Genomic DNA, 24226 nt, shown 5'->3' on the forward strand with positions numbered 1-24226 from the left:
GTTTGATGCTATTTAATCAACAAAGTTTCCCGCTAAGCCGATCCCCTTGAAATTCCCCACGCACAAACCTTTCAGAGGAATCAGTCATTGCTGTTTGCTCTGTTTTCTTTCCTGTCCTCCACCTCTTCTCCACTTTAATAAATAGACTGCGGCCCTGCGACGACTCCGCCAAAATGTGCTGCTCGCTGCTTTGCACATCAAATATCCCAGCCGTGACCTCTGTGTGTACTCCTGCCTGGGTCTTTTTCTGTTTTACTAATAACACTCTGAGTGGATTTCACCATCGCTAGGCAACACGGTGTCCATATCTTTCTGTTAGGCGACTATATTTTTGTACAGAAGTGAGCTCATTCAGACCAGAGAGAGAGAGAAACAAAACTTCATTTAGATTGAGATCTGCCGGTGGAAGATGACGGAAAGATCCAGAAGGAAGATCACTTTGAACAGATACATGTGGCCTAAACATCCAGGATTGTTATGTCGGACACTTGCTAAGATTGTTAGACGTGTATCCATTTCTATATGAGTAAGTGATGACTTATTTATTTTTTGAGCCATATCAGGTCATAATAGGAGCCTATTGTCAGTGTTGAAGATGGGCCTATGGGCTAGCCTGGTGCCAGATCTGTTTGTGCTGTATAGCCAACTCTTATGGTTGTTTGGCATGACAATGACCATACTGTATATAGGACCTAGCAAGATGGCACACAGATCTGCGACCAGGCTATCTCTAGGCCTCAATAGTATGCAACAACTACCACCCTCTCTCTTTGTAAAGGACTCTTTATGTTGGGGGAAAAAAGGAGATATGTTTCTATGACATAGCCATTAGTCTGTTATTTCCCACTAATAATTACATCATTGATTCGCTGCTGCATCATCAGAGTCGCGGCCGGGGGAACTCTAATGAGGTCCAAATAAATAGTGGAACCCGGGGAACATTCTGGACTGTTTGGTTAGAACTGCTGGAGGACCAGTGACCTCACCAGTTGGGTGGTCAACCCTGGCTGTGGAGAACAGAGCTCTTGGTCACACTCTTCAGAGAAACAGTCCCTCGAACAAATAAACGTACGCTAATGGCGGCGCTCGGCGTTGAGGCGGAGCCGGGTTGCCGGGGCGAAGTCGACGATTGATTTATCACCCGTCCTCTTTGCTCCAGCTGTGAGCCAACGGTAAGGTGGTCAGGTAACAACTTAGTAGGGCTTAGGGATGAGGAAGGAGGGGTGGGGGTGGTGTTCGTGTCACAAAAATGGGTGTCGTCATACATGAAGACACGCCTGACTTTTGTCTGGTGTCACTGAGCTTTGAGTAGCAGTTACTGAGAGTGGATATGACCAACTGACTTGGTGGCTGGAGTTTGACACGACTCTGTCCCACAGAGTTGGACATAGGGAGGATTCTTCATGTACTAGATATAAGAAAATACACCTTGTATACCTTCAATCCTAACACCTTAAAACAAGTCTGTTGGTGGTTCACGGATAGTTTTCAGGTTCAGTGTTATGCTGCTTTGGAACACTGAACGTGTCAAGTGCTACTGCTGGCTGCCGTGTCATACCCTCTCATTGAAGAATAGCCTAATTTGACTTGAGTCACACTACTGTTATTTTCCACAAATCTCTCTCTTCTCTGAAGGTGTTCTGTGGAAGCCCTCCTTTCTGTAACAGTCTCAGAGCATGTACATATTTAGTCACTTCCTCTGAGTCGGGTGTTTATAGGTCAGAGTAGGGACACTGATCTAAGGTCAGTTTAACATTTTCTTTCCTTATGATTAAGGTTAGGATTTGGGGAGGGTAAGCTGGTCCTGGATCAGTACATAGGGTCTGCCTCAGCTTGTATAACCGGGTTCATGCCCACTTGGTGACTGTGACACTCTAAACTTCTGACTCAGATGGAAAATATTTTCTGAAAGGCCTGGGAACTTGCCAGAGGTTTGTGGACAGAACTCTGAGTGAGAAGGTGGTGGGCAGCACAGGTCTTTCCATATGCAGTCATTTTAATAGACTTTGGGGGAAAGGACATTTGAAATGACGTATTCTGAATATCTCACAGCAGTTACGCTTCCCTCCTGCTTCTTTCTCATAGAGATCATCTGACAAATGTGATCAAGTTGTGATTGAGCAAGAACTGGGAACAACCAATCCAGCGGGAGAAGCTGGTTGAAATTACGTCATTATCCAGGATAATGTCTACATTATCTGGGAATGTCTACTGTGCAGACTAGCGCTGCTGCAGGAGTATGAATTCACTGCCCACCCCATTCATAATGACACTGCTCTGTGATCGAGTGACATAAGGCGGGAAAATGCTAGACGGGCCTCCTGTTTGACAAATACCTGACCTGGACACGATCGATCATATGCCATCCCCTTGTCCCACCTGATGGTAGTTGCATCCGTCTGTGTCTGGGGCACAGTGTCACTACGGCAGAGTGGAAGGGGACAAAGTAACAATGAGGCGGTGAAGGGGATTCAGGTTAGGGCAAGCGACCGCATGGTGATGAATGATCTTCGGTTTGCGACCGCTAGCAAATTAGCGTGTGGGAACTCAAAGGGTTTCTGGAGAAGGTAGTTTCATCATTCAAACGTCTACTTAAGTTTTCCCTGTGAGATTGATTCACTCTTTTCACTTCTTCGCACAGCTTCATCTTCTTTGACATTCCATTTGCTGGCCTTGCATGTGCCATGTCCCTGATCTTGCAAATGGTCTCACTAGTTTCACTTCCCAATGGCTTCTTCTTTGAGGTTCCATTTGCTTGTCTTGCACTCTCTCACAAATGGCTGGTGAGGCGTTTGGTCGGTTTCTCCTATCTTTTTTTCCAGAGGGGGTTTGTGACAAAGATGTGGTGGTCAGGATGGGATCACAAAGACAGTCCAGCTGGAGGAGAGAGGAGAGAGCTATGCTGCAAACTGCCATTCATGTATTACAGAGTACAATTCAACGCAACAGTCAGGATTGATTAAGTCATATCCTTTTAATAGAAGTCCAAGTTTGGAACTCTGGAACTTCTTCAGGTTGTGTAGTAGTACCTTAGCTTGGTCTTGCCAACTCCTGTGGTCATTGGCGCGACCGCACATGATAGCACGGACAGATCTGGGACCAAGCTTGTGTAGTACTACCTCAACCATCTAGTGATTTAAAGAGATGTTAACCCAATGCATGGACTCCTCTGCCAATGATGGTTTGTGAAGAAAGGCCATATACCTAAATGAGTGTCTAATGTTTATTTATGTGGCTGAACTGGAGAAGTGCCAATAGGCTGATTCTCCAGTCACACATTCAACAGTATTATATAGCGACACTGGGGGAAAAGGGGTCATACCTGGCATCGCTCGGGGCTTTTCCATGTGTTATACACGTTGGAATAGTTTGTGTTTTGGGTGACACAGTATTGCCGTTCCTCTCATCTCAGGCACGTCCCATGATTCATATGCAGTTTGGGCTCTGAAACAGCAGACCAAGAATACACAGACGATCTCTGTGTAGATCTGTGTTGTGGTCGAGGCTAAACAATGTGTTTTCCCTGTGCACGTGGCAGTCTACTGGTAACCATTTAAATACTGTCGCAGCTCGGAGACCTCGATAAAAGCTTTAGTTTTTGTCTGAGAGCGAGAAAGAGGAGGGAGCGAGAGAGAGAGAGAGAGAATTCTCCCGATTTATTGTATTTAAATGTTTTCTTTTTTATAGATGCCATAAAGCATGTAGGAGGTATTCCCGCCGTCGGTCCAGGCCGCTGTCTTGCTCGGTGGATCTTGGCTTTGATTAGCTGCTGTACATCTGGAACGAATGTGGCGCTCCGCTCGTGACAGTCGTTAGTAACACACACACATGCGCGCACGCACGCACGCACGCACACACACACACACACACACACACACACACACACACACACACACACACACACACACACACACACACACACTAGCAGCAGAAATGAGACCCACATTAAAAGGCAATGGGCAGGAATTCCCAGACGCCAGAAAAGAGGAGTGGTCTATGGGTGTGCCAACTATGTGACGGAGAGGGCGAGGCACGACCCGGAGAGGGAGATTTAACACCTCTTCACACATTCTTTGTCATGTTATGACAACTGTACGGAAAGTAAATAGAATTATTTAGGAAAAGCCTATTCCTTTTTCCAACCCAGTCTTTTCTCTCTCTTTTGCATCAATAATGTCAGTGCGCTGAGGGCAGTGTGAATGTTATATTACAGGGTCTGGCACAATCTCAAACATGAGTGATAGTGGCATATGTGTATAAAAAGTATACTAAACAATCATTTGCAGCGGAATATGAACGAGATGACGGATTAAAAGCGAGCTGTTTTCAAAACACACTGAGGAATGGCAATGCATTGCAATGCGGCGAACCTTAATTGAGCTTTAATGATCATTTACCCTTTTAACACAATTAGCAGGATTTGAATGTGGCCTTGTTTAGCTCGCTTCACCACCAGAGAGGGAACAGATTTGAAAGAAGAGGAATAAAAAAGCACTTGTTCATGTATTTCTTTCTTTCTTTTCCCATTTTGTTGGTCATCTGTTCTCATTGGCTAAGGGATTGCCAGTGTTGTAGAGCCCTATGGATCGAATGACCCTGAGTCTGCTTTTAAAGGGAGCGGCAAAGCCTGTCCACGGCTAATTGTGCTTGGAATAGCTGGATAAAAGACTCAACCCAAGACAATTCAACCCTACGTATATCGCCCGTTAAGCACAGCATGTGCAATATCACATCCACAGCATCCTCGAATTAACAATTACAAGTGCCAACTTTCCTCCTGACCCTTTTGTCAGCAATTAAAAAGACTGCTAGCTGTGGTGAGGTTGTGGTGAGGTTGCAACTGTCCTCACTGTGGGTATGTTATTGGTCTTAGTGCGTTTGATGATCGCCTTTGAATGATTTAAAGGGGATGTGAAGATTAGCTGGCTGCCTCTCCGTCTCATACTCCAGTATAAAGAGTCACTCATCGAGTTACTCATCAACCAGTGGCGTCCGACCACCGGCGTGGGTGAAAGTGGAGACTGAGGAAGAAGCTCTCCGGTCCAACACGTTGGTCTGACGCACACACGTAGGCGGGCGCACTCAACACACACACACAAACATACTTTTTCTCTTTGATGGAGACAACTCACCACCCCACAGCAGCAGCCCAGGGCAGGGCGTCAGAGACCGAAGTGTCGCCCGGCTCCAGCTCATCTGCACCTCGTCTGTTTCTCACCGAGGCCCCAGATCACCTCCAGATGTCCCCTAGCTCATAGCCCTGTCCTGGGCCCAGAGAGTCAGTGGGAGAGGCTCCTCAGTCCTCCACTCACAACAACCACATCCAGATTGCCTGGCAATGACACACTCATTCGCAAACTATTAATTGTGTATTTTGTCCCTTGGAAAACCACAAACTAATACGCAGTAAAAATAAGCAGTAATAAGCAGTAAAAACTCCATGTAAGCGAAGTAAACTATGATTTCACCAGCAGGCTCACCCCCCCATCTTAACTACTTGATTGTTTTAGAATGAGACAATGCTTGGAAACAAACTTTTGGTTCAAGTCGTTTTCATTACCGTGTCTTTGAGTAATCTGCCTCTTTAAAGTGTCTTAGATGACATTAAATGGTCTTAGCTGGCGTTAAGGTTTTAAAATGGCCGCTGTTAGACTGCGCAACACACTCCAGCATTGTACATTTGTCTTGTTCCTTTCCAAACGTCAATCAGATGGTTGAGTCCTGTGGCCTGTTAAGGAGGGAATATAATGTTGTTCTTGCACTGAGGTAAAACATGTTTTGTCATTTCTCCTTCACTTAAAGCTTGCATTTTCACCATTTTGGGTGTTTGCCATAGTGTGGATTCGACTGAATTCCAGCATCGATCGACCTCCCTGTGTTTGACCCAGAACTTCTCTTCAGGTGCCTTGACAGCACCGACCTCACTAGCTCCTCCCCAGAAGCTAAGGGGTTAACTCTATGCTGACCGTACCTTCGTTCACATACCCGTGTCACTGCTATTACTTTTCAAGGAGTGTTACCTCACCACAGTGGTATGTGTACAATTTAACACCGAACTGGCCTTAACGTCTTAATATCGCTCTGTAATATCCCCCAGGAGGGCTTCATCGCAGATTGCCGCATGGGGAAAGGAAAGTGCATTTGCCATGTGGTGAGGTTGCAATTTCAGCTGGCACTTTCCCTTTTGGTGGAGGGCAAAGGATTCCCTGCAATTTAATGTTACTTTGGCCCTGGCTCAGCTCTCGCTTGGCTCTGCCGGGCCTCGTTGGCTAACGTGAGTGACGGCGAGAACAAATCTCCCACTCTGTTTACTTAATCACTAACGACTCCGGTTTGGAAGCCACATCCAACGGTTTGGAACCCGCCGGGGATCTCGGTGGAGTAAATGTATTTAAAGTACCGCCTTTTCTTCGCCACCCGTCTGGAGGTAAAGTGGGTCACCCCATATATCGAGTGGAAGGGTTTAGGCCTACCCGCCACCTCAGTCCAGCAGGTGGTTCCCATTTCGGCTAAAGAGCAGAGACCTTCATCTACTCTCCCTTTTAATGGAGAGAATATTCACCGCTGTTACTTTTGAACATTCCACACATATGGAATATACGGGGCATGTGTTCACACTCGGGTTATGAATAGGACCGGTTCATATGAGTGTGACAGGGTGGCTGAGGGGAGGCACAAGCTACCTGTGGAGGGCTGGGGTTGGGTACATTTCACACAGTAAAATCGAACTCGGTGTTAAGCATAGGCTTAGAAACACTGTGCAGTGGCATTGAAACGAGGCAGCCTAGAGACGGGTCGTTTTCCAATGATTTCATCCATAGAGAGAAAAAGGGGGAGTGGGGGGGGGGGGGGGGGGGGGGGGGGGGCTTTGGAAGAAGCAGCCAGTTGAACAACGCAGCAGGGACTCATTAGAAGTCATTCATCACAGCTGATGCAGAGAAACGGTGAGACGGAGCTAGGAAAAGAGAGGGAGACTTCATGTTTGAATTAGGTAATGCTTCATTAGCGTCTCAAGCCTTTGGTGAGCTTTTGAAGGGCGTCGTTCCATAAGTGAAACTGTGGAGGATGTGATGGGGGGGGGGGGACTCCAGACGCCAGGCTTGTTCACAGTCTCTCGGCGATGGGAACGCACGCCTCTTTAGGCTGTTGAAAATGCGGCGCACACATGTTTTACAGTGGAATTGTTGGGGATGGTTTATTGTTTATTCATATCTGTAAAGACACCTTAAGCACATTTTAAATGGCATTTGTCTAATTGTGGGAGTGTCAGGGGAGTGTCATTGCCAAGTTGTAGCCTACTTATTACGTTTGATTTGAAGTTGGTCTTATCGTACGTTTTGGGGGGCAAGTGTGATTTGTTTCCATGAAGTAATGTATGTAATGTCTGCTTGATATTAAGTCCATCTCATATTGCCGTACTGTAATCCTAGAACACTGTAGTCGTGTGAGTCCTGTCTTCTGTTCCAGCCCTTTGCCACAAGTGTCTGACATCACCCGTGAAGATTACTCATCTGAGTTAACACCATGGTTTGACCAATGGCGATCATGTAACCCTCAAGTCTGCGCAGAGACAACCGATCTCAATCAGAGACTGAAAGAGCAGCTCAAAAGGCTTTAATCATAATATGATTATTTGAAACCGCGGCGGATGAGTATCACCTATCTGACCTTGTTTCCAAGATAAGGCTTTTGAAATGCTTCAAAAGAGGAAATCCTGTTTCTGTCCACTCTATTTGATCTGTTGTTCTATGTGTGAAATCCACAAGACAAACACATGGAGTAGAAGGTTTGATTAAAGTCATCTTCACGGCTCCCTCCCTGTAATAGTACGGCGAGCTTCAAAAGCAGTTTGGCCTCACAAATGAGCTCGTTTAGCCTCGTTTCGTTGAACGTTGAAGGTTCGCTCTCTGTGTTGTCTCTCTCAGATCGCCTACGCTCAGATGAACAACCAAGTCCTTTTGATCTAGCCAATCATCTTATTTTTCTCATCTGTTATGGTTTTGGCTTAATACTGTTCCAATTTGATTCTAGTTGGCTGCTGTTCCGTTTTCCAACCAGGCTGTGTAAAAAAATATTTTTTTCTGGAGGGCTACGTCATGAGAGAAAGGCAGAATTCCCACAAAGTAAACAGTAATAATACACAGTGTACAACATATTAGGAACACCTGCTCTTTCCGTGACATAGACGGACCAGGTGAATCCAGGTGAAAGCTATGATCCCTTATTGATGTCACTTGTTAGATCCACTTCAATCAGTGTATATGAAGGTGTAGGAGACATGTTAATGAAGGATTTTTAAGCCTTGAGACAATTGAGACACGGATTGGCTATGTGTGCCATTTAGATGGTGAATGGGCAAGACAAAAGATTTAAGTGCCTTTGAACAGAGTAATGGTAGTAGCTGCCAGGCGCACTGGTTTGTGTCAAGCACTGCAACGCTGCTGGGTGTGTATCAAGAATGGCCCACAACCCAAAGGACATCCAGCCAACTTGACACAACCTTTGGAAGCATTGGAGTCAAGCTTTCGACGCCTTGTAGAGTCCACGCTCCAACGAATTGAGGCTGTTCTGAGGGCTAAATGTGGTGCGACTCAATATTAGGAAGGTGTTCCTAATGTTTTATACACTCAGTGTATATTATGCTAGGATCCACGACAGCAAAGTGTTTGTTTTAAAAGACACAAAGTGAAATGTTGTGGAAGAGCAAAGGAGACCTACTGTGTTACTGTACCTACCTGTCTGTGTTCTGTTGTCAGGGTGAAGTACAGTAGACACAAGGTGAATGATCTAGAATAGTCTTCCCAGGGGGTTCGTGCACTGACTGGCGTGTGGATGGGAGCTGATACTGGCTGGAGGACAGAGTCCGGACAGATACAGATCTCGACATCCCAGGGCACGCCGGTGTTTCATCTTACCGCTTCCTCCCTATGGCAGCTTCTGTTTCTATGGCTCTCTGACAGCCGAGGCCATATAAGAAGGAACATCAGCCTTTGTACACACTACTTTTTTGACCTTTCAGTCACAACATAACCGTATTTTATCTATACAGAGGTGTCTTGAACACAACGACCAGAACATGTAACCACACATCCACGCCAGTGCGTTGAGGATACTGACTGTCTGGTCAGTGTGCTGCTTGGCTGCTGCCCTGTGCGGTACAATGCGCTGTAATTCAGCTACATCGCCACCAGTGGGCAGTAGAGGAGACGACAGCTGGGACGGTTCTGATGATGAAATGGGAGGTTTTGTGAGGACTGAGTTGTGGATTTGAAGGGAGGTTTTGGGAGGAGGGAAAGTCGTAAATGTCAATTAAAGTTTGTTAATTTGTTTTGTACCTTAGAGGTGGTTTCCCTGTCTGTAAGCGATCACCACCTACTCGTGTTCCTCATCAGCGGTGAGGGCATTCTGTAATTATACAGCATCTGCACTCGCAGCTGTGGAGACGATTGCGACATAATATTCCCCTAAACCCCTCTTCTTTTCACTTAGATTTCCTATGTACGTTGTGATGGCATTTAGATAGGTTGCGCTTATGTATGTTAAGGACATGAGCATGTGTGTGTACGCGCCTGTCTGTTTCTCACAACAGTGTGTGCGTGAGCACTTGTCCGTATGTGCGTGAATCCGTTTATGTGTGTACACGATTGCAGAATGTATTGGTGTGTGTTTTGGTGGTGAAATACCTTCCTTGGTGTACGGAAGCTATTTTTCCTGTATGGATGTTTTTTCAGGAACACTGTACCCAAACATTTATTCTGGCGTGAGCTACAACAGCACATAGTCCTGCCACGGCCCAAGTTTGTGGGTTTTAAGCATTTTAATAGAGGGACTTTTACCACAATAGTATCTCGACCTCTCTCTCTCTGTCTGTCTGTTTCGCTCACTCTCTCTCTCCCTCACTCTCTCTCTCTCTCTCTCTCTCTCTCTCTCTCTCTCTCTCTCTCTCTCTGTCTGTCTCGCTCACCCTCTCTCTCTGTCTCTCTCTCTCGCTCGCTCACTCTCTCTCTCTCTCTCTCTCTCTCTCTCTCTCTCTCTCTCTCTCTCTCTCTCTCTCTCTCTCTCTCTCTCTCTCTCACACTCTCTCTCTCTCTCTCTCTCTCTCTGTCTGTCTCGCTCACCCTCTCTCTCTGTCTCTCTCGCTCGCTCGCTCACTCTCTCTCTCTCTCTCTCTCTCTCTCTCTCTCTCTCTCTCTCTCTCTCTCTCTCTCTCTCTCTCTCTCTCTCTCTAACCCACAGTTTATAATGGTATCATAAATGAAAGTAATATAGAGTTATAAATAAAAACAGCTCCAGGGAAGCTTTCAGAGGGGAAAATAACATGTTGTGTATGTTTGAAGGTGACTTTATTATTTCACCTACTTGCTGTTATTTTAGTCTTTCTATGAAGTGCTATGGAACGTTTACAAGCCAATGATATCACCCCTATCAGAGTGTTATGGACTTCTTCTGATCCAATCAAAACTTTGAACCCAGGTCACAGCATAGATCAGCAGCAGATTTCAGATGCACTGTGGTAAGTTAAAGGGACTCGGAGCCCTGGGACACGTAAGGAACCATTCTAAAGGGCAATCATGCTAAAGGAAGCCCAGCATGCAAAGCACTTTTTTAATACTCAATACCAAAACTGTCTCTTGTTACACATTCCTGTACTCTGAGTGGCTAAACAACAGCTGGCGGTGGAATCGGTTTTCCATAATAAAACGTCTCCATCAGAGTTTTCTGTTTGAGACACATCTTTCCTTCTCCTTCTCCACTGTCAATGGACAGTGAGGGACTTGGCGTTATTATGGATGGTGAATCGTCACTCTGGACCCAGACAAGGGTCCTGGCAGAATGTGTGTGTGTGTGTGTGTTTGTTCCGGGTTAAACGGGCCCTGTCTGCACATCAAAGTCCCACTATAACTCTTAGCAGTCAGTTAGACACACTCGGTGTACTGCTGGGAAGCTCCGCTCAGCTCCACAGGGGTGCAGTATAACTTAGTCCAGATTTGTTTTGTTGGTGAGAAACATAGTCTCCGCGGGTGGTGTTTACATTGACAATACCTACAGGGTGTTTTTACAGTACTGCTGTGCCAGGCCAGCTAGATCCTGGAAACAACCTAATGCTTACTGCGTCTGTGCCCTCTGAAATCGGTCCAGAGGGCACAGATGCAGTTGTACTGTTCCGCTTTTCCCTAATAACGATAACAGCATGGTCGTTTAGCCGGCACTTGTATGGAAAACAATTTACAGAACTGTCAACCAATTCTTAGTTGATGTGGCCCTTGTGGAAACCCACAATCCTGGTGTTCCTAGCACCTTGCTCTAAACTGAGTCAATTGGAGGCACAAGTGAAATGTTCCCCCATTTCAATGTGTTACCACCTCCTCCTCCAAGGTCTTGGTAAGGAAGTGTGTTTTTTGTGGGTCCGTGCCCATGATGGGTCCCATGCTCCTCTGCCGTTTTTCTGCTGGCACCCTCATGCTCATCACACTCTCATTGTTCAGTGGCACCTGGCCATGCTGGGGAGCTGCTGGATCAATCTGGAATCTGGTGGGTATGAAAGACCTAGGTTTGGTTCTGAGAACCTGGCAACCGGCCAGTATACTACGTTTCTCTGTGTGCCTGACCTGCGCTTTGGGTTTCTTCTCTTTTAAAGAGGCATCATTTGAATTTGTATGTCCCTTGAGATGATTTCCAAGAACTTCCATGAGGCTCCAAGAACATTGACTTTCGGCACGGGAGGGTTGACGTTTACCTGAGAAAACAAATGCTCAATGCATTTTCACTCTCGAAATGGTTCGGATTTGCACGTTCCATTGGAAAGCGAGTTATTTGATGGATTCACCCCCAGAGAACCCCAGCAGAATGACATGATCGTACAGCATGACAGACATAGTCTTTCCAAGTGGTCATAAGCCCCTCACCTTGTCCTTCTACAATGTGGTTAAACCAGGCAGTCCTATTTACGGCCCTTTGCTGGACTCCCTAATCCAGTGGTAATCAAACCTCTCCCCGGGGACCCATCAGCCATTCCATGTATTTAATCTAATCCAGAGCTAGAACACGTGATTCAACTTGTTGACTATTCATCAAGCTCTTGACTAAGCGAGTCAGGTGAGCTAATTCAGGGCTACGGCAAAATTGTGAATCGGCTGAGGGATCCCGAGGAGAGGTTTGAGAACCACTGCCGTAATTCACCTGACACCAGTTGGACCCAAAATCAACTGTATTTCGTCAACGCAAGGGCACAGCGGTGGGATAGGACTGCCCCCGTCAAAGTGAAAGGCTCAGGGGTGGAGATGTCTATGGCTTCTCTTTCAAGTGCATTCTTTCTAGTGGAGGTTCCACCTTAAACAGAGTTATCCGTCAACCTGACCTCCATTTTGGGTGTCCGCGTGAAGACTGACGGCAAATCTTCTGGGTAAATGGGGGTAAATGGTACGGGACCCCGTCGTGCTCGGTGGAGGGCTGTGGATTCATGGAGGCAGGGGCAACTCCAACCCTGTGGTGAGACTAATCTATGCACATGTGCTGAGGCACTTCAGAAGACCAGATGCTGGGAGGAAACGCATGGAGATGCTCCTGGCGAGTGTGTTATTGCTTACAGACAATGACTGACACACACAGGAGGAAGAGACACACACACACACACACACACACACACACTCTCACACACATTTCCGACCCCATGGCAAGGCTATTTCATGGGGGCCTAAGGTGCCATTTGTCAATGCCTTGGTTTGAGGCCAATCGATCCCCTCTCGTAAGCAGTCCATTCTACACTTACTTTTCAGCTTCTAAGAGCCTTAGTGGCTTTACAAACCATTTATAAATCAGATTCATTGGACAAGCAACGCTAACAGGCCAAATGTAGTGTTTATTTTTTATTATTGTTGATTTTGTTATTTTTGTGGTCACATTTTTTCATCATGAATAAACGTGTCTTGAGGCATGTTGTTGGTTTTGGATCCACTTCAGAAATCATGGCATTAACTGGCCATCAGCAAGTACTCTTGTAAAACCTCAATAGACACTCCATTATGAACAAATAAACGGACAGCTCTTTTTTTTTTACTAGCTACGCTAGATGGTTGTTAGGACAAGAACGTAGCGTTGTTTATTTCTTCTACTTCCCACATGTCAGACTGGCCAAAACACATGTTCTGCACTGTTTCTTTACCCAAGTCCTTCTTATTGAAACCAAAATGGCTCGTTTGAGTTTTTTTTATTGGCCCCAGCTCAGCGTTGCTCTCTCCGGGTTTCGCTGTCAGTTTATAAAGTCAGAAAGCTCAGAGCTGTGAGTGCAGCCCTTACTAATCCTCACTTGTTTACAATGCCCATCAGGGCGGGAAAGTTTAAGAAGAAAAAGAGGACAAAAACTTTGATGGAAAGGCGCAAGTTGTTGTAAATAGTGTAATTGCGGCGGCACTACAGTGTATTATCCAAGCGGAGTTCTGCGTACACGATGTGCGCCAAGTGAAGTTCCAGTAATGACAGAGTGTTGTGTTTTGCTTGGCAACCAGAAACCTCTTCTCTCTACATTGGGGCCAATTGGTAACAGTCGTGGTGGGTAACTACCTACAGGGGCCCAGGATTCTGAGTGTAAAGTGGAGCGCTCTGTCTGTCGTATCCTCAGGAGAAATCACTCGGGTAAGTGCAACGAGATGAGTGCCTGACGAGTCTGTTTGTGTTTGAAAAATAAGCATCTCTCTCTCTTTCTTTCTTTCTTTCTTTCTTTCTTTCTTTCTTTCTTTCTTTCTTTCTTTCTTTCTTTCTTTCTTTCTTTCTTTCTTTCTTTCTCTGTGTGTGTGTGTGCGCTCCCAGGCCATCGGATTGGGAAGGCATCCTACAATAACACACACAGTTAATACAGTGTGTCCTGGAGCCAGTGGGGTGTCACTGTTTAGAATGGTGCCCCAAAGCCGCAACAGCAAACCCAGTACAAATAAGTCAGCAACTTGGGTGTTTGGAGGGATATGACGAAGGTTGGGGAAGGGAGTAAGTCCTCTCTCATTCATCTGGGTGGGAGGGGCAGACAGACACTCGGGGCAAAGGACTGCTGCTGCTTTGCCTATTGGCTCATGGCCCAACACCACATCCTGTGGTGGGTGAGACTGGGAAATCCCTCCCAGGATGCTGCGTTGACAGACCCCAGTACCTGAACCATTGCTTCACTCAGTTGCACTTCCTGCCCCTTGACGAACTCCATTCCATTTCGTAACTGGCACCAAGGCCCCAGCTCTGCTCCTTTGGTCCCGAATGGCCTCCTTGCTTCTGTTAGTACCGCACCATAAGTATTGCTCTGCTCACAGTTGTGTAATAAAGTTGGATCTTGGATCTGGATGAGCAAGAACCGGTAATGTTGGACCCTGAGATCATATCCTCCAATCCTCCAAAGTTTGTTTGCAGGCGTGAGACATGATTTGAGACGCAAGACAAGGAAATGGAGAATGACGTGAGTCTTCTGCTCTGTGTCGTATGAGAGGAAAATCTCATTGCCAGAGCCAGTGATAGGACACGGAAGGAGAACATTGTCCATGACAAACACTATTCCTCAAAGGGATTTCTGCTTCTTTGGTCTCCCAGAACAATTGGCCGTCCAATACTGAAATTAAGGCGTTCATCCTAGAACTCACTGTTCCCTATGTGCAGAGGAGAGGAAGTCTCTCAGTCTCTCCATCCAGATGACCATCCAATAGGGATGGAAATGAACCTGTTAACTATTGTGTCTTGAGACAGGAAGCTGGCATTGGATCTAAAGGCAATCAGGAACATTGTTTAGAGAAGCAGTATAATTGTCCTGGACGGGAAATGATGGGACTCTGAGAGGGCGCAGTGTAGTCGGCCGCGGAGGAGAAAGTAAAGATGTGAGTGACGTCATTGCAGAACAACATCTGTTTTCCAGAGCCTTCGGCGGCGTCATGTTTCGTCAGAAGAATGTGGTCGGAGGTGTCCTACGGTGCACCAGTGTGGTTGAGGAATTGCTGTGTCAAATGACATCACTCTTGGGCATGCCTACACCTTTCCTCCTCTGCAACCTGTACACAGGACAAAGACCAGAGAAGTGATACAACCTGAAAACAAACTCATGCGAGGGTGCTTTCCCTTCTTTGCATATAGTTGAGAAAGAGCTATAGAAAGAGAGGGAACCAAGGTGACAATGGCGTGTTCCCTTCTGGAAGAGACAGGATTGTGCTGTTTATTTTGGTGTTTGGGAAAGAAAGTCTCTTCTTCTTTTTTTCTTTCCAGAGCTGTGAACTTGGCCTGTCAGTTGACACATCCGTGTAATCTCAACAGCACTGCTGTCTCTTGTCTTTTGGCTGCCAAACAACCACCCACCCACCCGGTCTTTCCCCCAAGCGACTGCGCCTGGAGTTTTTAATTGTGTTTCTAGCTAAACAAATGAGGTGACAATGGAAACAGTCGGTATCCATTAAGAACTTGCTAATTGCCTCCTGCATTTTCTTGGGGAATGTTGGAGTAAGGACATAAATATGTTTGCATAGGTTAATTAAGAAAAGTGTAGTTAGTTACTTGTGTATATTATGACGCTGATAGATTCATGTCTCTTTCCTCAGGGAAGGAAGAACACCGAAGTTGTCTTAATTGTGAAGGAAACTATTCTTGTTTGTTTTTACCAATTCCTTTGACTTGCAATCACTTGTCCCTTCATTTAAAAAAGGTGGAAAATCGATGGCTCGTTGCCCATTTATCAGCATTTTTTAAAAGTCTTTGATTCGAGTTTTTCCGTCAACTTTAGATTGCTGTTTTAGATTGGGCTTTCACATTGGTTTGTGTCTGTGGGGATGTGTGGGTGGAGAAATCCATTCATTCAACTTGTTGATGTGCTGCACACTGAATGGTAACTAGACACAAACAGCTGTGTCTCGCCAACTTTTTCCTCATTTAAGTTAAGAAGCTTCTGTGTGAGAATGTGTGACTGTGTGTTTTCTGTCTCTGAGGTGGTACTCCTGAATTCTCAAAGTGAGATACTGTCTAAGCAGAATCTTCTGTGTGAGAATGTGTGACTGTGTGTTTTCTGTCTCTGAGGTGGTACTGCTGAATTCTCAGTGAGATACTGCCTAAGCAGACTCTTCTGTGTGAGAATGTGTGACTGTGTGTTTTCTGTCTCTGAGGTGGTACTCCTGAATTCTCAAAGTGAGATACTGTCTATGCAGACTCTTCTGTGTGAGAATGTGCGACTGTGTGTTTTCTGTCTCTGAGGTGGTACTCCTGAATTCTCAAAGTGAGATACTGTCTAAGCAGACTCTTCTGTGTGAGAATGTGTGACTGTGTGTTTTCTGTCTCTGAGGTGGTACTGCTGAATTCTCAAAGTGAGATACTGTCTAAGCAGAATCTTCTGTGTGAGAATGTGTGACTGTGTGTTTTCTGTCTCTGAGGTGGTACTCCTGAATTCTCAAAGTGAGATACTGTCTAAGCAGACTCTTAGCAATAATGCCTCGCCTTGACTGTGGGCTGTATTCTAAAGAGAGCCTCATCACTGACATCGACAAAAGGCTCTGTTGGACCAGCGTGTTTACCATTGTTTGTCCTTGACGACCGAGGGGAGAGGGGGTTTAGTAAGGGGGTGTGGGATAAAATAGTTGGGAAGAGATTTTCGATGTACCCATTCCATGGCACATGGTTTATGAATTGATACGCAAAACAACGCCGGATTCAAAACTTTGAATTTTTCAATATAAATTACTATACAAAATTCTTGCAACCAATGGAATGTTATATATATGGGGGATACAATCTTCCCAGCTCTGCAGATTCTGCTGCGAGGAGGTAGAGTCATTAGATCATTTATTTTGGTATTGTCCATATGTAGCTCGTTTTTGGTCACAGGTTCAGGTATGGCTGAATAATTACAACATTTGCCTGGAACTAACGCCGCAGACAGCAATACTGGGTGATTTGAAAAGCCATAGTCAATCAATCAATAATATAATTATTATTTTAGCTAAAATGTTTATTTTTAATTTACAATTTGTAGAAGCTATGAGAATAGAAAGGTTCAATCTGTTTGTGAGGCATCACTGCACTGTTGAAAAATATATGGCAAGTAGAAATCCAAAATGGATGATGTTGAGAGACAGATGGGAGGGGTTGAATGGAGCTGAAGGGTGGGACTAATAGCAAGATAACCAGTGTAAAACATACGGGGTCTGTAAAATGTATATCGGTTCAGAATCTTTGTGAAATAGCACAGTTACAAATAGAAATCAAACTGGATGGACATCAGAAATAGAGGAAGGACTAAGAACAAACAAGAGAGAACTATTGTAAAATAGATTGTGTCTGTAAAATGTGTATAAGATGTATAAACTGAAGGTAGAAGCCTAAGTGTTTATTGGTTTACTCCAATCGGGGGAAGGGTGGAAGGGTTTGCGGGGAATAATAAAGGAATATTCAAAAAAAGTATGTTTGTCTATATAGGTATGTGTGTGTATATGTATGCATGCGTGTATGTATATGGATATATATATTTACCCCCAAAATATACGGGGGACTAGAAATGATGCAGACAATTACATTGATGGAAGCAACTATCTTTACGCAATATTAAGCTGATCCACCCCTTAGCGGGAAGAAAGGGGGGTGCGGGATAGGGCGGTGATTGCAGACCTCAGCACACGTTCCACTGTAGCTGATGCTAGCGTTAGGTGCCTGCTCAGAGTTTAGAAAGATGGCTTCCTCTACTTACCAATGTGAAGGGGGGGGGGGGTTGCAAGCCGTCACTTACAGTGCACCGGATGACATTACTATGTGAGTATGAGCCTATGACTCTGTGCTCTCTCCCACACTGTGGGTTTGGAGGTTTATCCAGTGTAATAACATTTAAAATAAACAACCTTCGTTTTGGAACAGGGCCTGCATTGTGGTGTGGCTGATAGGCCCGGTCCGAGCCATGGAGAGCAGCTGTCATGTATCGGAGCAACGTGCTACATTAGGAAATTGGGAATTATGTCTCTGGAGTGCGGCATGCGAAGAGGGAAAGCGAGTCGGTTCGTTCTTTGTGTATTTTTCATTTTTTGTGTACCTATCCCAAGGGGTAGCTGGTCGAACTTGTAAGACCGTCTCTTGGTTTCTTTCTCTCTTTTTCGCTGCTCATAAATTGTTGCCTCATGCTAGGATGAGGTGGATGTCCCAGGAGATGTTTTACACATGGCCCTCTCACGTCTCTCCGTCGCCCCTTTCCTCTCTGCTCCGCACTTTGCCCCTTTAAAACTGACTCTGCCTGACCCGCCTCACCCAAATTATCCCCAACTTAATTATCTGAGTTGGGCCCGAAAGCAGGTTCAGTCAACCACTGATGACTCCACTTACCAAAGCATGTTTTCTCACTGGCGAAGGGGCGTCTCGAAACTAGGAAAGACAACTTACCTAGAGATAAGAATAGTCTGATTATGACCTTCGAACTCACTCGTGAGAATTTCATTATTTAGCCTAGTTGATGTTACGCAGGACGGATGCAAATTATATTGGAGTAATTTGGTAACTTGCTTGAAAACCCTCTCTTAGACATGTATGTCTGTCTCAGACATCAGAAAACAGGTAGTTTCCTGGAAATAAGAAAGCAACTTGTTTGAGTTGGCAGCCAAAGGAGGACCTGTAGGTGAAAGACTTGCTTTCCTTTCCTGAAAATACTCCAACTTGCCAAATTGGGTAATATGTGAACAGAGTTTCTGTCCGTTCAGTTGGTCTTTTTCTCCTCAGCCTCAGTTTGTTTAAAAAAAATCTAAGTCCACAACACGTCACTGTTCGTGCCCCTAGCATTTTTTTATTCTGTCAAAGGTTTGCTGGAGACTGGAGAGGACCTATCATCGAGGCTTGAATTGAACAAACGACGAGCAAGTGCCACACAGCTACAGACGTACCCCCAAACGCTAAAGACGAAATGGATCATTTAGATTCTGTTTAGCAATAAATAATTTAATGTAGCACTCGATCAATGAGCCATGCTGTTTTGACACTTTTTCGCTCATATTTCTTCAGATATTTCTTGTTGCTTGTGTTTCATTGTTGAGTAATTGGTTTACTCCGCCTATGAGTTGAATAGCAAGTACAGCAGTGGGAACATTTTCAAAGGCTCTCGCCGCTGAAACACAGTTCACTCAATGTCATACAAAAACAGTCTCTTGCAGCGAGTGAAGCGATTTAATATGTAAATGCTCACTGCATTTCCTAGGGAGCAAAACTGGTTGAAATGCCACTTTTTTAAAATGACCAGTTTTACAATCATGTCAACCAGTTTTGCCTGCTGGGATTTTGCTGCGCTGTAGTGTTGGATGGCAGTGACCTAAGTCGTGGTCTCGGGTGGTCTCCAGCAGTTGTGGACTACCATGGCTGTCGTGTCACCATGGCAACTCGTCGTTATGAATCACAGGCCTCCAGCTGGACGGCCTTCAAGACAGGAAGGCCTACTGTACTGCAGCAGCGCCCCGGCTGGCGTCTGTTCCACGAGCAGCCGTTAAAACACAGTAGAGTCACTGATTAAATCCAGCATTGATTCAGGAAGTACTGAACGATTTTGAAAGGGAGAAGAGTGCTTTCACACATTCCCCCCATCGCTCTTGTCTTTTGTCTCGAGGGCTGTTTGAGGCTGCCGACAGCACCTATATAGGCTCTGTTTCCTTCCAAGTCCATAGCGTTTCTATAAAGGGTGATTTTATTAGCGAGTGCCGAGAGTATAGGACTGTTGGAGGTCTCTTAAATCTGAAAAGAATCATACTTAAAAAAAACTTTAAAAATTGTGGTCTTTGAGATGTACTTTAACTGATATTGAACTGAAGCATCGTTCCAACTAACTTTGTCACTTCTCTCTTTCCCTGTTAGAAATCATCGATGACCTCACCCACCTGGTGGACAAGACGGATGACCGGATCCGCAACGAGACACGAAGGGTTAAGCTGGTGGAGACTAAGTCGGCTTCCTGCGGTGAGCACATCTTCTTTCTCTTTCTTCTCCAGGGTCGCTGCGGTCTGTTAGGCCATTTGATCTGCTCTGTGTTCCTAACCCAACTGTGATAAGTCTGTCTCTCATCCAGATTTATAAGCATCGGTCCCATCTCCTTTTTCTCTTTCTGCAGCTCTCAGTACAGTTCATGGTGCTGTGAATGGCCTAGTAAAGGGAGCATAGACCTTCAGTAATGGGAAAGCCAGACCCAAACTCCAAATGCACTCAGTTATGTGTTATATTGAGTCTCGGTCCTATAATCTTTACTCTCCAGGTAAGTCATTCATGATGGTTAAAGATCGTGTTGAAGAGCTCCTATCAGAACCATTTGAAGCTGGATTCTCTCAGAGTAGCTCCATCCATCGTAGTCCATTCAGCTGTGCCCACCGGAAGCAGACTCGATGCTGCTTAATTGACCAGAAACAACGACATTGATGACACTGAAACACCACACAGTGGCGTGGGGATTGTCTCTCACATCAACTACTCTCTGCTATAGAAAACAGTCCCACATAGGTCCCCATATCCAATCCCCAGTCCCTTACTCTGTGAAAGGGGCTTCTAAGAGTCAGGCTGTAGTACAGACTCTGTAGTAAGTCAAAAAGCCTTTCTTGGTACCACTTTCAAAGGACTCCCGGGAGCCAGTCTGTAGTGTAGTAAGTCAGCACCACCCTCTCTTGTAACCAGTCTTTGATGGAGTTCAGTGGTTTACAGAGCTAAAGAGGAGCTGTGATGCTGTGTCAATGGGGCCCTCCCTCACCATTACCCCCCAATCCCCTTTAATTTGTTTAACTCGGCTCTTTGGTCTTTAGCCTTTACAAAGCCCGGCTTTCCTCTCTCAATGGCCACCCTGCTTCTTTCTCTCTGCTGGGAAAAAGATATGCCAGAGAGGGGAGGTCGCTAGGCTAGCTACCGTACAGCGAGAACAGGAATGTCCGACAAAGCTTGTTGGCGTCGTCAAGCTATGTTTGCCTTGTAAACGCCAGTCCCCGTCACCTTGGAGATGGTCGCATTGTTGCACCAGGAGCCCCCACTAACAGGCGAACAGTGGCGCGGGGATACAACCGTAAGATCTGGGGATGCGATGAACGCTCAGCTAATATAACAGTTTATGCCGTTTCTGTCCAGTCACCATGACACCCAGGGAAGGTTTGTTTGAAGATCTCAGAACTAGTGTCACCGGGCACATTGTGCTAACCCAGGAGTCAGTCTCTCTCTCTCTCTCTCTCTCTCTCTCGCTCTCTCTTTCTCACTCGCGCGCTCACACACATATCTGTCTGCGATCTATCTCAATGTTTTCTCCCTGTCCCTTCTCTTCTCTACAGTGCCAATGCTTGGGGGGGGTAGTTTGGGTGTCCCCACCCGCTCCATTCCTCCTTTTTCCATCCTCTCTTCTCCTGGTTTGTTTGACACTTGTCTTTGTCTCGTGCAAAGAAATAATTGAAACTAGAACACGCCACACATCTTTTGGAGGGTTTCTCCTCTTGTACTTGGGTGTGTGTTGATGATTCCTGAGCCTGGGCTTTATTTGTTTTTGGAACCCAGCTCGTCCAAAGCCCAGGCTTGAGTGTTATGTCTTCCTTCTGTTCTTCTATGGGTGGGAAAGACTGGCTTTGACAAGGAGACAGGCATACTTGACATACTTTCTCTCATAAGAGAAGAAACATCCCAAATTATGCACAGTGGGGGCAGAATCCTGATTTAAGATGTGTGTTTAATTTGAGGATTTAACATAAGATGTTGCTGCTGTTGGGATTTTAACTATTTGGAGTTGCAGCATTTAGATGAATTACCTGCAGCAAACTCACATCTTCTTATACGTGTACTGATGGAACCTGAGGCTTTTGTTTGCAGTTGTGTCAATCTTTAATCAACCTCTTAGACCTTCTGCCAGAGACAAAACAAGGATAGAGAGATGAATGACTGAGGACGCTGTGGAAAATCCATCCTACCTTTTGTGTTTTGTTGGCAAGCTGAAGGCTATACGAGCACGGGCTGAACATGGTTAGGGGTCATCTCTCCGCTGAAGGGAGGAAGGACCCACATAGCATAACATACCGCCATGGATCCGTCCTGCAGCAACGGGACTGGGTCTCAGGGCAGGCTTGTGAAACCTCCTGGATCTTGTTGAGACATACTGAGAGTCGAGACACGAGCACATTACAAGTCCTCCAGCCATCAGTCTCACGGTGCTGAGGTTTATTGGGGAAGAGCCACAATCAGACCACAACACGGTCGTGGATTTCACCAGGATATATGGGTGACAAGAAAAACGTTAAAGCTTTTAAAGCTAACTTGGGGTTGGCCTTTTTAAACCGTGTTTAAGCTTTGAGCAAAATGAGAAAGTGAAGGCTGCCCAATTAAAAGATGCAATAAAGTAAAGCCTACTTTTCAATGTCACTTCCCTTTACTGGGAAATGGGTAGTGAACAGGTTTTGAGGGGGGTAGGGGGCATTAGAAAGGCAGATGACCCCTTAGCACCAAAGGGCCCTAGGAGGGTGGTGTGAGTTTCCCAGGGCTTAAGTGTCTCATCAGGCAAGTGGGGGCAGACCTCTCGCCCTCTCTCCAATGGACTAATCCCATGGGCCTGCGGAGGCTGGAGGGAAACCCCACACACACACATACTCACAGACTCGAATCCCGCAGGTGGCTTGCATCTCAAGTAGGCCTGAATAGTTAGGGCTTTGGAGGGGTTGTCATTGAGGATAGGTAAATGTAACTTCATTTCACTGAATCCCTTTAAGCCTGTTAAGTAAACCTTGCATACTTTTGATGCCGATATGATCATGTTTTACTCGTCTCCCATGCCCTAGCATTCATTTCAGTGTTGGACTGAAAAAATACTGAAACAAACCATTGAAATCTGGGGCTAAAACAAACTAAAACAACGAAAGATCCAAGAGTTTTGTACATATGACGGTGTTGGTCCCATGACCTAGAGGGGGGTAACGGGTCCCGAATGTCATGGTTTGTCACGTTTACAAATGCTTACCTCACCTTTACCACTGGTTTTTGGCTGGCAAGAGTGGAACATTGGATGGCTGTAAAACAATACATCTGAAACAGCAGTCGCTTTACTGCTTCTTTTTCAAACTCCACAAGCATCCGACAGATTCGATCTGCCCCTCTGAAATGTGTTATTCCTCTGCGAACGCTTTTCATTTGACTGTATATTACGTCAACATGATGGTCATCAACGTGTTCTGAAGTGATATATTCATATTCCAATGGAATTGCTGGAGGATAACTATCTACCAGGGTGTGAGAAACCTGCCGGTTCACAGTTAGAAAAGTGGTGACCTCGCAAACCATGTTGACATCAAATCTGACCGGTCTTTTGTGCCCGAAAAGCTATGAACCATAGGCAATGGGTACGAACGGGGGAGGTGTGTGTGTTGGCGAGGGCAGAGACAGAAATACGAATTCCACCCGCATCCCTTCCTTTTCCCCACCAATTAGGATTTGTCTTACTGATATGTCGGGAAATGCTAATAAAAGGTGTACCCCAATCCTTCTTACTCTGCCCATCTCTAAAGCTCTTGGGGGGGGGGGGGGGGTCACTTTGACTGCTGACTGCACTGTAGACCCCTTGGCTTCAATGGCGAAGCGTAGTCTCATCTATTTGGCCTGCAAATGTGATTGTTGTCATTGCTTCGTCGAGACTGGGTCAGGAGTAACTTATTTAGTTACTTAGCGGGACGGGGACTGTCCCAAAGAGAAGGGGAGGGAGTGTTAGTTGGGTGTCTGGGGGCTGACGTGACTGGGTGGTAGGGAACATATCGAAGAAGAAGATGACTTTATTATCCCAACGATGTACATGAACGTCTAACGTAATTTGACTTCAGAATGTTTATCTGCCTACGCCCTCCGTCAAGTCGAGCTGAATGTAAAGATGACAGCATACTATCCTGTTTTAATATCCTTCACACTGAGGCGTAGTTAATTGTCTGGTGTGTGTGTGTGTGTGTGTGTGTGTGTGTGTGTGTGTGTGTGAGTATATTTCTCTTAAGTGTGAGGTGTTTAAAAAGCCATCATGAGGGCTGTTGGGAGGAATGTTCCCACTTGACATTTACGTTGTTGCGGCTCTGCTCACATGTGTAAGTTATCAAGTGGGGAGGTCCTGTCTCGACCAATGATCATTCTGAGAGGTCGGAGACTAGCATGCTAGAGCTGTTTTATTGAAAGTTTGAAATAAAAACTTAGGAGAAGAAGGGGAAATAGGACTAGGATTAATTGGTTACATGTAGAATATGGTGAATGTGCATAGCCACTAAGTTGTGCC

At 45.6% G+C, this 24226-nt stretch overlaps 1 protein-coding gene across 1 annotated transcript in view; it reads left to right on the forward strand.

Annotated features, from left to right (window-relative positions):
- Positions 1-24226, forward strand: part of LOC109888541 (syntaxin-8-like) — a 43224-nt gene that overhangs the window by 16482 nt on the left and 2516 nt on the right. The window contains exon 7 of the mRNA XM_020479711.2: positions 19825-19926. Coding sequence (XP_020335300.1) covers positions 19825-19926 — 102 coding nt within the window. The remainder of the gene's footprint in view (positions 1-19824; positions 19927-24226) is intronic.

This window comes from Oncorhynchus kisutch, linkage group LG1 (genome assembly GCF_002021735.2).
Source record: "Oncorhynchus kisutch isolate 150728-3 linkage group LG1, Okis_V2, whole genome shotgun sequence".
In the NCBI taxonomy this organism is placed as follows: Eukaryota; Metazoa; Chordata; class Actinopteri; order Salmoniformes; family Salmonidae; genus Oncorhynchus; species Oncorhynchus kisutch.